Here is a 14,374-nt window from a genome sequence, read left to right on the forward strand (position 1 = left end):
CTATTTCTTTTGGTATCCAATTTTTTCAGTTCAAATGAACCTGAAAACCATATCATTTTGCTATATTTCATGTTGACATTCAAGCCAATATTTCAAAATCAAGATTTGGGGGCAAAAATCACCAAGGTTAAACCTTGGCCTGTCTTTTTGGACCATTGCATAAGCTTCTCCTTGGGTTCAACTTCCTCACACATTGAAACTAACCTTTCAAGTAAAACACCTTTAAAGATATCTGGTTTGACAATTTCTGTTTTCAGAACTTATTTTCACTAAAGCACTTTCCAATTGGTCATTCTTCATACAAATTTTGCAATAATAAACCTTCACAATCAGTTTGAATATAAAGTATCTTAGGTTATGGTGGTACAAAGCTCATGCAGAAACCACATAATTAAATAGGTGCAGTGAGAACAAGCAAAAATTTCAGCTCTTTCACTTAATATTTTTAAAGTGTAAAAGTAAAATAATTTTCACTATGATAAGCCAACAATCCATTTGAATTTCTTTGGCCTCTCACATGATGCAATAATTTATAGTGTAAATAGATAAAACACTGCCACTCTGATTTCATTCCATATAAGCTACAAAATAGTATAGAATCTGTCCCTAAGTTTAGGTCATACAAGCACATTCTGAATAAACACCACAGAACAGAAGATAGCACTCAGAACTGAGTTGGAATTAGTAACCGTCCTTGATGCCATCTGCTTTCAAACATATTAGAAACAAACATATTTGGCATTTTATGCTGGAAATATGTTTAAATTTAGGTAGAAAGCCATGCTTGCTTTATGCATGAGCCACAAAACCATTTTGTTGCTATGGAACTACCCATGCAAGTTAGAAACCAGCCTAAATCACTTCCTTTGGACTCTCAGATTCTGAGCAAATTATGTAGATTCTATACTAGAGAATATTAAGCCCTAAGTAAAAGTGAAATACAACAAGTAAAAGCAAACTACAACAAGTAAAAGCAAACTAACGTCCCTTTGTGCATACCATCCCAAGGAAGTGTAAAGTTTAATATATTTCCTACTCCATTTTAATTTTGTTTATTGACCCTAAAAATTTCAAATTTTCCTGAAATTTCTGAAAACTACTACTCTGTCTAAAAATGCAGTCCAGTATTCAGATATTTTTTTTCTTTCAGCTAAAATAACAGTAGGCATAACAGAATTCTGACATATAGCATTATTTAGCTCAATACTAACTGCAGTAATTCCAGTGATTCATCCATGGTCAAATTTATTTTTTTGGAAGATGACACAATTGAATTAAATTATGTAACGTAGTTGTCTATCACTTTCAAATTATATCCTGAGAAGTATTACAGAAGAAAATTACAATCTAAGATTCTATGTGAATTTGAGCACTCCATTGAATTGCACTCTAAATTTGCCTGTTTGACGGCAAAAGCCGCACAGATTCTGTGCTTCAGCCGGCAGGAAACATGACGCACAGGAAGGGCAGCCCAAGTCATGTTGTACACACATTGATAGAGTAGCATCTACCTATCCACCCGTGCAGCTTCGTTAGTACTAATAATAACAACGATATAAAAGAGAACTGATCTCACCATGCCTCCTGTACAGCCCCACACCCCATGCAGCCGGAAGGCCAGCCTACCTGCCCTGCTGCAGGTGCCTCAGCCTTAATTAATTACATGTGACCTCCAACCCAGTGCCTTGTTACTTTTAAGGAAAGTTAGCTAAAGCTGGTCCTACTACCCGCTAGTCTTCTCCAAACAGTTTTACAGATTATCTCTCAAATGTCAAAGACGCTTCAAAGAGGAGCAAAAATATTTCAGTTCAAAACACATGCATATTTTGAAGCAATATTTTCTGCTTTTTCTGATGTAGATTTTAGTTGTCTTTTGTTCTCTCTTTTTTCTTCACTTTATTATGCTGAAAACCAGACAATGGTCGCAATGTCAAAGGTAAAGTATACATCTAGACTGTGCCTTCCAATGTTTCAAACAGCCACACTTTTTGGCATGTTACTTTGCCTGCTGTATGAAATGTTCAAATGCAATATTCTCATGCTGATCTCTCTAGGACCAGGTGCATAACTTAAATTATATTTGTTAAACACTTACTTATTCCCTTCACTATTGTCTGAAAGCACTACCTACCAATCCCTGGAAAAAGTGAAGGCATAGTTAAACAGTCATTTGATTTAATTACCTGCTAATTAAAAAATAGAAGGGAGGGAGATAGAACGCATCATAGTTATTTAACTCAGTGCTGTTGTCCTCGGGCAGGCAAAACTCATATTGAAGCTACCAGGAGTATAACCTGTGAATAGTCATATAATTGGGCGGGCCCACTAATGTTATAATATGATTATTTTTCAGTTAACTATCTCAAAAATAAAATAATTGGTAGTCAGGAGCCTTGTGGAAGTATCTTCACTTATTCCTATTTTGTCTCCTTAAAACTAGTTTCACGTTCCTGGATGGCAGGGGGTATGGTCTCAAGCTTCCTGTAGTACTAAAATGTGCATGCATGAACTTCATTGCCAATTATATGTTTAAATTATGTTTAAATATTTAGTGCCATTACAAAATTGTTTGTATTCATCAGCACTGAGATACATCTTTTAGCAACAATGAATGTAATTCTTAAGAGAATTCCTCCATTTTGAGAAAACAATTACTAAACTGTTCCATTTAATTGCAGTATTTGTAGCTATGTCTGAAAACCAGTTTGTGACTTCATGCATGATGCAAAAAGTGTGTGTACCTGGTAAAGCCTTCTCTCTAACCTGCATGCAATGCATGACCTAAATTCTGTAAAGCAATTTGTGGACTGCAAAATCGTTGCATTTGCTTCATGTGTAAGTTGGCAAAATCTTGGCGGGGGGTGGGGGGGGGGGTAAAAAAATGCAGTCTCTGTAAAACAACTTTTACAAATGTATTTACTGCTGACAAAAAATGATGGATTGAGAACTCAGGAGAGTGAAATAATTTCTCCATTCATTATGTAAGCAGGGACAATGGAATCCTACCATAAAAATGAGGAGCTCAAACTTAACTTTAAAGAATCTCCTTTGTGGGGTAGGCAGAAGTATGTCATTCTCCCTGCTTATTCAATTCTTGGCCTCTCTGCTAAACCTGCAATCAGGGTGCCAATTAATGCCAATTGTGATTTGTTATAGTCCTCCCTTTCTTCTTCCTCCTATGAAAGTATAGCAAAGGTCTGCTAGATGTAAAGTGTCAATTTAATTGCCACCAGCTTGGGTTGTACTTAAGCTATATGTCTTTTAGTTAATTAGCATTATCAATAAGGTGCATATATTTCACACTTTCTAAAGCAAAAGAAGGTAGATAAAAAAGAAAGCAAGGTTTGAATCTTATGTGAACTTAAGTCTTGGGTAGCCAACAAGAGAGTAATAAGTTCCCTTTGGAATAGAAGTGATAAAATATTTAAATCATAATGCAATTTAAACATCTATAAAGTTACTTTTTTAAAAAAATAATCTTACCAACTTGCTGATCATGGGGTTTTCTTACCTCCCTTTGTTTCCTCTCACCTTTGAGTTCCTCAGATGTCAAGAAAATTTTTCATGTGACAAATAGACCCAACTTGATATTCCTGTCTAACCATGCTCAATATTATAAATAAATAAATAAATAAATATTAGTTGCCACAGCTATGTAGGGAAGTAGAGCTGAAAAATTTCAGTCTGACCATACATACATAGCACACACCAGACATCAGCCACTTCACTAATTTGTGAAGAAATAGTGAGCCCTGTTTAATGTGAACACCACTTTTTAATAGAATCATGTGGATGATCTGAAAGATAGATTCAAGTTCTATCTGGGCTAAAAGGTGTTCAAGCAAAATTTTCCAGCTCCTTGGTAGTGTCATCAGTACCACACTTTTTAGCATTCCTTATGGGGGAAAGGCAGTGCTTTCTTAGTATAAGGAAGTTTTTGTACTTTAATGGTTGCAACACTCACTCATAGATTTTTGTTTATCTTTCATCAGATGATCTTTGCACAAAATACAGGAAGTCTCAGAGTAGAACCAGACTGATTTCTCCCAGAGAAGCACTTCAACTGTTAGTTTAGAGCATTGTGCCCTCCCTTGTCATCTTGAATTCCTTTCCGCACAGTGGCACAGTTTGAAATGGAGCAGTTGAGGGTTTCTATTCTATCTCTGTCCCAAATTAACGTATAATTAACATGAATGTAGGAGGTAGAAGGGAAGTATATAAATCCTTTTAAGCTAGGAAAGCAAATTAAAAATTTGGCTCTTCAGCAAACATTTTAAGTGAGGTGTGAGGGAAGATCAGCTCCCACTTAAAGAATTTTACCCTAAAAAATAATAAATAGAATTCAGCACTGCCTGGAGCATTTTCCAACAGCTATCTCCAGGCAGCTGATGGATTTGAATTTCACTTGTTCACTTATTGAAAATACAATGCAGCTGTTCTGCTGTTGACTCTGCATTTTAGGCTTAATCCTGTTTCATTGGTTGCTGGTGAATCATAGCACCTATTATTGTTTCCCTCCCAGGAAGACTAAACAAATAAGAAAAAAAAATCACATTATTGTCCAGAATCAGGATGCAGCAAGGTTTTCATGTGGATCCAAGAAATACTTTTCAATCCCAAACTTTAGATACATTGTCACTGACTGCAAGACCTGGATTTTTTTTCTTAAATTCATAACTGGATCTAGCTCTTACTGTCTAAGCAACTTTGTAGTCCTTTTTTCTCAAAAAATAAATTTTTCTTACTATGAATATTTTCAACTTGTGGATCAAATTTATGATGACCAGTACAAAACAAGTATACTGATCAGTTATACTGCTTTCTTGTTCCACAAAGGACTCTGTCCAATATGAAAAAGTATAATTATAATGGATATATACCTCATGAAGTATACAAACCACATATATTTTTATTTCTCATGATACCCTAAAGTAGTATAAGATGTTAAAGAGTATATTAAATATTCCTTTAATATTCTACATATGAGTATCCCTATTTTCAATATTTTGTTGACAATAGCAGTTGAAGGAATTCATTTTGTGAGTATATGAAAGTTCAAAATTCAAAGGATTTAGGGAAATGTAAGTTAATATTTCCATAAAGTATGGAGTTACTTGATGAGTCAATAGGGGGAGAGCAGGATCTACTCAATTTTCCAGTTTACCAAAAGGTGTTTTTGAACTGTCATGTAAACATGAGGAAAAGTATGAATAAGGTAACAGCGTTTGCTCATTCCAGACACTCTTATAGAATCCTATGTTCTATTTCTGCCTTTTTAAACAAATGACAATGAAGTTTTTCTATTCAGCCAGAATTACAGTGCTACAGGCTGGCATACCTAGTAAGATGAAAACAAGTATGGATGAATGCATTATATGCTTGGCAATCCATGGAGATTTCATATTTACATCCAATACTACATTTGATTCTCGCTAGCAATAATTATTATTAGAACTGATATCATCTTTACTATTAACAAGTATTATAGTGAAAAATAGTTTTGAATACTCTTTTAACATACCCCATGTGAACATTAATGATAATTTTTTTCTCTGCATTTGTCAGATACTAAATATGTGTTCTGATTTTTCAGGGCCTTTTAATCATATCAAGTCAAGTCTGTTGGGATCCACATCAGATTCAAATCTCAACAAATACAGTACAATCAACAAAATTCCTCAACTCACACTGAACTTTTCAGATATCAAAAGCGAAAAAAAATCTTCATCTCCTCCTTCCTCGGAAAAAGCAATTATTGCACCTAAGGTGAAAGACCGAACGCACAATGTAACAGAGAAAGTTACCCAGGTAAGGTAATACCCATAATCTTAGTTCCTTCTCAGTTTCATGGAGAAAGTTATCAGTGTTTTCAATAGATTGTTACTCTTTTCATGAACAGTTTGCCTATCTCCAAGATAGTTTGAAAGGCTTGAGCCATTACTTCTCTACCTCTAATTCAGCTGCAAAAGGTAGTTTACATTAGATGATACTGCTAACAAACTTTTCAGCTCTTTATTTTTCAACAGAAAAAAAGCTGTAGCATGCATCAAGTACCCCAAGTAAATCCACTAATTTCTATGATTCCTGTCAGTCATAAATGTTAATTTCAATTTCTTTACTTTTTCTCAGCTTTATGAATTAATTATTTGTGCAAGGCACAACATGACAACAAATGGTACACGATTGTGCCATTACTATAAGTATCATAGTTATATCTGTTGCAGCTCTTTGACTTTTCTTAATGCTTTTTCCTGTGGTTATATTTTCCATATGTGTTTATCAAAAGGGCTGTCAAAATGAAAAGCAGATACCTTTGGACTGGATGTATGATACATTCTGTCATAACAGGGAATGAAGCATATAATTGAAACAAAACCAAAACCAATTCAAGATATCCTATATCCTCACTCTAAGACTAATGCAGTACCCTCTGAAGGCAACATCAGTATTCAGCTACATTCAGTATCATTATTACATTTGTTACGCATATAGAGTCTCTCTATTGCCATATAGAGACTGACAAGGACAGGCTACTAATATACCACATACTGGAAAAAAATTATGAAGACATGACAGCATCCCAAAGAACTTTCATAGTCTTCATAAGCAAAGGGTGACCCTTAAATGCCTGTTCAACAACAATACTGATAGAGGCTAGAAATGCTTTGTATTAGAATGCAGATAGAAATTCCATAAGGAAGACTTGCCAAGATTAGCTTTTGACTTACTGGTGCATTACATCAACCAGACTGCAGCTTCTCTACAATTCTACTATGCCAGATATTGTCCATGCTTTCCTAGAGAAATAGAGATAAAAATTCTATCAGTTCTATCTTTAGATCAGTTACTGTCTAAAAAGTAATTGGATTTTTATCTTTCATATAATTTGTCTTTGATAGCTAACTGAATCTGCAACCATTGTACTTTCTTTCCTGGTCAGTTGTGAAAGATTTAATCTCTTCTGGATCCATTTTGATATGTTTGAAGTTATTCATAATAGTTGTACATGGAAATTTTTAGCAGATAATATGGCAAAGTTAAGTCTCATTAAAAAGACCAAATTTTGTAAATTATGTAAGCATAAGTCAGGTTTGATTGTTGTTGGGGTTGGGGTGGTTTTTTTTTTATTTGCTGGGTTTTTTGTTTTGTTTTGTTTTGTTTTTTCAAAATTCTGACTAGCTAACTCATGCTAAGTTTCTATGTATTAATGACAAAAAGTATATTTAAAATCTGTATTTATTCTTCAAACAGACATTATGAAAAGGTCCAATAGAAATGGATCTTCCAGGAACATTGATACTTACTAAGCTCAAAATTAAATGTGAAATGCTCTATAAAATCTTCACACTTCACAAAAGGCTTCTAGTTTAATTAACCACTGGTTTATGTATTTTCTACATCTGTCTCAACCAATGTGAACAGTACAATGTGTGTAGCGAACTTTGATAATATACCATTGATCATAACTGGAAAGAATTCACCACAGCTATTCCTTTTTCTTTTATTATATTCAGGTATCAATGTTTTTAGTTACTGCTGCATCATAAACTCTAGGATTAGGTACAGGGAGAAATTCCAAAGTGGTACAAATAAATTTAAGTCTATTCAATTTGATAGAGATCTAGTTAGGTAGCTATTCATGCATTATTAAAAAAGACTTAAAGAGGATGAAAATGGCTAGTTTTAGTCCTGTTTATGTTTCTAATCCCTAGTGATTCCCACATGTTTTATGAGTCAGCATTCCAAAGGTTCCACTGCATGTCTGCCTGGAAATCTCTTTATATAACTTTTCATAAGCCTATAGTATCTGCAAATTAGTGCAAATGTGATATTGGAAGGTTTGAGCACATTGGTGAGAATAGAATATGGCAGAAACATCATTTGAGACAATTAGGGTTTGTTTTGGTATGTAAATCTGTGAAACAGAATCAAAAATATACAGAGGGCAATATGACCTTTTTAATCTATGGAACAATAGCAGTAAAAGAGCAAATGGGTATAAAATCACCATGGTAAATTAAAAAGGTCATCCTTAATTATAGTAGTGCTATTCTGGAATAATCTTCTAATAAAAGAAGTTATGGCAGAAATTCCAAATGTCATTAGACAGAGCCGAGAAATGTAGTAAAGAGACAGGTAACTTCCAGTCACATATTGCACCATTCAAACATCCAACCAGCTCTCTCTTTGTACTCCTTATTGTGTATATCTCTTCTATTCCTTCCCTCAGCTTTGCTGAAAGATTTGGACCTTGTGCTACAACATGACATTTCCAATACTGTGGCTTCTCTCACTGTAAAAGTCAAAATATAGAGACATGAGCTCTTGTATGCCTCACATGGTGGTATCAACGAGCTTCACAGTTGGATCAATGCCCTCTGAATTCTTTTTCATGCATCAATAAGATCAAACATTTATTTCCACAGACATAGGTGCATGAATTCTATCATATCCACAAGATCAAGAAGTAGTTAAGGTAGTGAAGACAATGAAAAAGGAGGGGACAGCACATAGTAAACTTCACGAAGGAGAGGAATAATAATGACTCAAATAAAAGAGTCAGGGTCATTGTGTTTAGAGGAAGTGATACACTTTCAGAAAGCACTTAAAGAGGAGTGACATGCTTGAACAGTAAGATTTTAGTGAGATACATTAGGAGTGGGTGGGACAATAAAGTTTAGAAAATAATTTCAGAAGGAACAAGATGTTGTGAGAGAGTGGTGGATAGTTTGAGTGGAAAATGTGGACTTTGAAATGCAGGTGGAGAAAAAATGTCACTACAGAATCTAATAAATACATAAACAAAATTTTTTAAAAATGTATTCACCATCTTACTTTTTAAGTATTACAAATAAATTAATCTCTTCAAAAATACCTAGGTTATAAATTCTAAGACCCTTCTAATATTGTTTTACTACTTAACAGGACTGTTTAGGACATTATGCAGAGATGACAATTGCCTTAAGGTATAGCTTGCAGTGAAGTGCTACCCATGTGATGTTCCTGAAAAAGGAGATACCTCAATCTCTTAGCCTTTCTCCTGGCTCTTTGCTGGTCATAACTGTACTCTGCATTTGTGTAATGCCGTGTAGCAAACGTTTTCTGGATACCTGTTTCTGCATAACATTGACTTTTGCACAGAGGAGCAGCCCAGAAGGCTCTGCCAGATAGCCCTTTTTGAGAAATTTGCAATATCATATCCCAATATGGATATTTCTTACTAAAATTAAATTGACATTTCCATTTCACTTTACTAAAAGGTTTTGTTTAATGTTTCACATTGTTTTGAATGGTGCTAAGCTAAACTCTTTTCTAGAATAGTCTCAGCTTACTTTTTTGGTTGGCTGGTTGGCTGTTTTTCGTCAGTCTGTTCAGGGGGACAGTCCAATTTCTGCACTCTTTTGCACTGACAGGTTCAGCTGGTGTCCTGGCACTGATTGTTAGAGACAAGTCTTCCCAGAGGCACAAAGAATAGGCTTTTATTAAAGAAAGCAATCGGGCAAAAATTTGACATCCGTCCCTTAACATTTCTGATGAATTCATAAAGCAGACTTCTGACCTTAATATTACACTGTGTAGAGGAAAAACAGGAAATTATTTTACCTTTTGTTTAAATATTGATTTCTTTCAAATCTTCTTACACATCCAGTTTCAACTGACGTATGGCTCCATAGCTGTGAATTCTATTGTGAACAGACTTGGAGCAGCATGAAAATTAGAATAGACAGTACCTATGCTTAATTTCAAATAAAATACCTAATTCCTGAATACCCATAGATTAACACTGACAACAAACAATAGCTGACCCAGTTAATAAACTTAGACATTACTGGTTTTTTATTGTGTTGCCTAAGAAAAACTGTTTTCTGGCCTCTGATTATTAATGTTCAGAAATTATTGCCCCCCTTGAAATGTATGAGTTTATTGAAATATAGCATGTGGTTAAAAGACCCAGTATGTATTTATTGGTTATGATTTGTCTCAATAACTGGTTTACAGGAAGCTAAAATTCTGTAAACAATACTTTCCAACAGTTTCATCATTCACCTGTAAGAAATATATGTACCTGAACAGGTTATATGGCTAATCAAATTATAAATATATAGCTTGATGGCCTACATGATTGATTGGAAGATTACAATCTGATTTGCAGACATGCTGAACACCAACAGCTTTTCTACAAGTGGAGCTCTCAGTGAAGGGAGGGTCACATATGAAGTGATAGACCTTGTAGTTTTACTGCGTGTTTTTGTAATCTAGCCAGACTCTCTTCTGTCAGCCCCAAAAGATTAAGAAATAAGTAACAATATCCCCCCAAGACTAGTCTCAGCTGTTGGTATAAAAAGAACTATTATATGATCATGACTTCAAATTGACCTTCAGATTTTCAGGCTAAAACAAGACTAGCAGCATCTAGGACAGCGAGGGACAATATAAGACCTAAAAATAAACCAAATTATTGATCTATACATTTTCAGCAGTCTGATTCAGCTGACACAACATCATGCTGTGTACAACATCATGCGGTAACTTACACACAGACAGCATGTTCATTTTGGAAAACAAGCTGACATAAACCAGACAATTATGAATTAAAGAGAAACAATTTTGATATGTATTCCAATCACACAGCAAGGCGTGCATATAATGTAATGAATCTGAAGGTAAGCAGAGCCAACGTTCCCACATTACTTCACGAAAGTTCAGATTATTTGTTTCTGCTGAAGTGAGAATCTTCGTTTTTCTATTATCTGCTGTTCCTTTTCTCAACAATCAATTGGCATAGTTTATACAGGAATTATTTCCTTTGTTTACAATCATGCTTAGCATTCTTATGCAATAAGAATGTAATAATATAATTAGGCTCTGCAATTACTATAGATGTAATTACAGAAATAATATAAATGTGTGTGATTTCATTGTCTATGAGACATTGTGACACATTGTATGTGAAAAGTAGCGTGAAGGCAAAACCAACAAAAATATCGCAGTCTCAGGGTAGTCATTTATACCTGTGCAAAGATGTCACCAAAACTGGAGAAAAGGCTCTTTGCACCACATCAAGTTGCTATACAAAGTATATGGAAGCAGTAAATAAACCCACTGTTTTGATCAGTTTCAGAAGTAAACAGGATTTTCATTGGAATCACTTTCTATTGCATCAAGTAATACAATGGCAAATATAGTTACAAATTCACAGCAATTGTGAAAAGTAAAATATTCCTTACTTTCAGCAGAGCCTCTTTGTCACAGATGAACAGGCTAAGGCATTGGAACTGCTGTGGTGTTTTGAGATTTCACAACATATGGTAGAAATGGAGCAGTCAGAAAGCCCAACTGCTTTGAAGTTTGTAACCTGAATGCATCTTTAATTGATCTAAGATCTACTCTTCTGAAAAAAAATAAATTACTTGATAGCAATGTCTTAGAGAAAAGTATCCTGCCTATTCTGAGAATTACACTTCCACGTAATCAATGTTTTATTTGATCTCTTTGTTATTACTATCTTGAACCAAATACTCAGCAATTTGTTTTGTGATGCTGACATGGAATGGAGCATATGGTTATTGTTTTGGTTTTAATACTAGATCATTTTCCAAAGCAACATTCTTCTTTTAATCCTAATAAGTGGGGGAAAATAGGCAGACATGGGCTTTCAGAGATTAATATGTTGAGGGTGCAAGAACTAATGTTCTACAAAGCAAGTAAAACCGATTAAAACCAAGGTGTGGGCAGCAGATAAGTAAGCTACATTTCTGTAGACTGGAGCTCTAACCCCCCAAACTCCCACTTGATGATAGATGAACCTTGAAAGTTGCTAAACATGGTAGATTACTCAGTTGAAACCAACAGTTTTGACACCCACCCAGAACTGGCCTACCATGAACTACAAGAAGTCAAACCTCTGATCAGCTCCTGGCAAGCCCCACTGAGGTCCAGATAACTAACCCAGTCCTCTGATCCACTTATCTGAAATAGTACCTTTCACACATGCAGTTAGAGTTGCCTGAAAACAGGCGTGAAAGGAGACACATTCTCTGTTTCACATTACCTTAAAACCATACAAAAATGTAGTGTGGAAGAGACTTCTAGAGGCCATGTAGCCCAACCTCCTACTCAAAACAACATAATTTCAAAGTTAGATCAGAGTCAGGTGGTTACCATGTTAACTCAGGAAACAGTTTCTATGTTTAGGTCAGCAGAAGCATCTATTTTCCGGGAGAAAATCACCCAGTGATAGACAGCAACAGCAGCTGGTGTGCAGAAAGAGAGAGGGAAGAGAGCAGAAAGCTGTGGATCTCATGGGCTAGAAAGAGCTGGCATTTTACAAGGCGTATTGCTGGTGTAGCTAACATTTAGAGTAATCGCTTTGAAAGAGGCAGTCCTAGGTCATAGAGCCAGAGTATTTTGCCTGTTACTTATCTTGCGTAAATGACCATCTGTTAAAAAATCTCCAGAAATAACCCTGGGCACCAAGGACTCAGACCCAGGACTCCTTTCCTTCCTGTCTGAGTTCTGTTACCCTCAAATGGTCTGGCTTCTGAACTCTGTTCTAGTGCCAGACACCTCACAAGTATGCACTGTAGTACCAATATAAAATCTAACTACAAAATGCCACAACATGGGCAGGCAATATTTGGCATATATCGGAAATTGCGTATTCACTTTTATTAGGAGTCATTTTCATCAGACAAAAGATGCAAGTATATGAATATTAGAGTCATTTCTTGCAAGTGATGAGCTTTCCTTTCATCATAATAATAGCTAATATGCAAAGAACTGGTGGATAATTTGAAAGATTAAATTTTCAAGGAAATAGTTGAGTTCCCCACATCACTAATGAAAGAAATTAATGAATAAACTAAATGTGCAAGCAGAAAGTTCCTGCAATTTTCAGCTAATAAGGTAATGATTTAACTGGTGATAATTATAAAGCAGCTATCTTATAATTAGAAACCAGGTGGCCTTAAGCACATAAAGAAGAAATAGCAGCAAGGCTATTGTTCTTTTGGCTTGGGTAAGGAGTAGACAAGAACTATATGGATAGGTTGGGTTTGATGTATTGGCAGTTGAGGAAAATATTTTCTGGTTAGGATCTGTTAGAACCTGGGATTTCTTTTAAAGGATTAGAAATAGTAAGAAAAAACAAGGCCATTAAGCCAAATAAACACAGAATGTTGCTTAACAAATTCTGAACGTCCTCAGAATTAAGTCAATGAGAAACTCATTCTTCTTACCTATTCTGTCACGTTAGAACTTGGATAATGCTTTCAGCCTGTAACTGGTAACAGGATCAGTAGAGAAGTACATACTCTGATAAGTTCAAAGATAGTATTTTCCAGAACCAAATATAGAACTGTCATTAAATCATACTGAAATATCAATAAAATCACAGCAAGGGGAAAAATCAGGAACCAGCTTTATGAATCAAAAATGAAAGGGTAATTGAATTCCAGATATTAAATTTATGAAATGGTGAGCTAATCAGTAGTGCTTAGTAGTAGCTAATATAGTTTCAAAGCATTTATTGAGCTTTAAGGATGGTGTAGTTGAAGCACAGCACAATAAAAATATCTAGAAAGTATTTCCTAGAAGTGGCTATTTCAGGCTATCTAGACTGTAGAAATGTATTATGAGATTCAAATTTAACTGAAATAAGGTACCTACATTGCATGAATATTTAGTTGATATTCATAGTACATAGAAAACTCAAAGTTTCATCTTCCTCATATCAGGGTTCCCTTGTATTAGATTTTTCTTAGATAAGTTTGTTTTTCTTTAACAGTTGAATCAATCTTCCATTGTAGCACATGATGCAGTTATCTAAACATTACTTTAGGTATATTTTCAAGCATGAGTTTTTTATTCAAAGAGTTGCCAATTTTATATTAAGCAGCATTTTTTTCTATATGAAAATTGCAGTAACTACTTTTCATTTAATATCCTGGAAGCCAACATGAGAAGGTGTGTTCAACTCCCAAAGCCTATTCAGAATACCACTAATAATAAATGAGAAACATTTATTAAATAGGAAGAAATTCCACATCTTTGCATTTTTTTCTAATCTAAGTATCCATCTTCTTAAAAATTGGTCTGCTTTCAAAATTAATTCTATTAATAATGAATAAACCTAGTCTCTTTTGAAACAAAATGTCATGGTTTAGATCCATCCTGCAGCTGAGCCTTAAGCAGCCACTCAAACCTGGCCCTCCCACTCCCCATCCCCTGGTGGGATGGGAAGGAATGCAAGGTGCAAAACCCCAGTGTCAATTTGCCAAGCCTTTCCGTATTTATATTTCAGCAATCATACTCCATACCACTTGGCTTGTTTCATTACACCACATGTTTTGTATTCATGGATAATCTGTGCAGT

The 14,374-nt window shown here is 35.0% G+C and overlaps 1 protein-coding gene across 1 annotated transcript in view; it reads left to right on the forward strand.

The window, feature by feature from the left end:
• Nucleotides 1-14,374, forward strand: part of KCNH7 (potassium voltage-gated channel subfamily H member 7) — a 216,346-nt gene that overhangs the window by 145,605 nt on the left and 56,367 nt on the right. The window contains exons 5-6 of the mRNA XM_054380796.1: nt 1,916-1,936; nt 5,594-5,808. Coding sequence (XP_054236771.1) covers nt 1,916-1,936; nt 5,594-5,808 — 236 coding nt within the window. The remainder of the gene's footprint in view (nt 1-1,915; nt 1,937-5,593; nt 5,809-14,374) is intronic.

Source organism: Indicator indicator, chromosome 5 (assembly GCF_027791375.1).
Source record: "Indicator indicator isolate 239-I01 chromosome 5, UM_Iind_1.1, whole genome shotgun sequence".
NCBI classification, from domain to species: Eukaryota; Metazoa; Chordata; class Aves; order Piciformes; family Indicatoridae; genus Indicator; species Indicator indicator.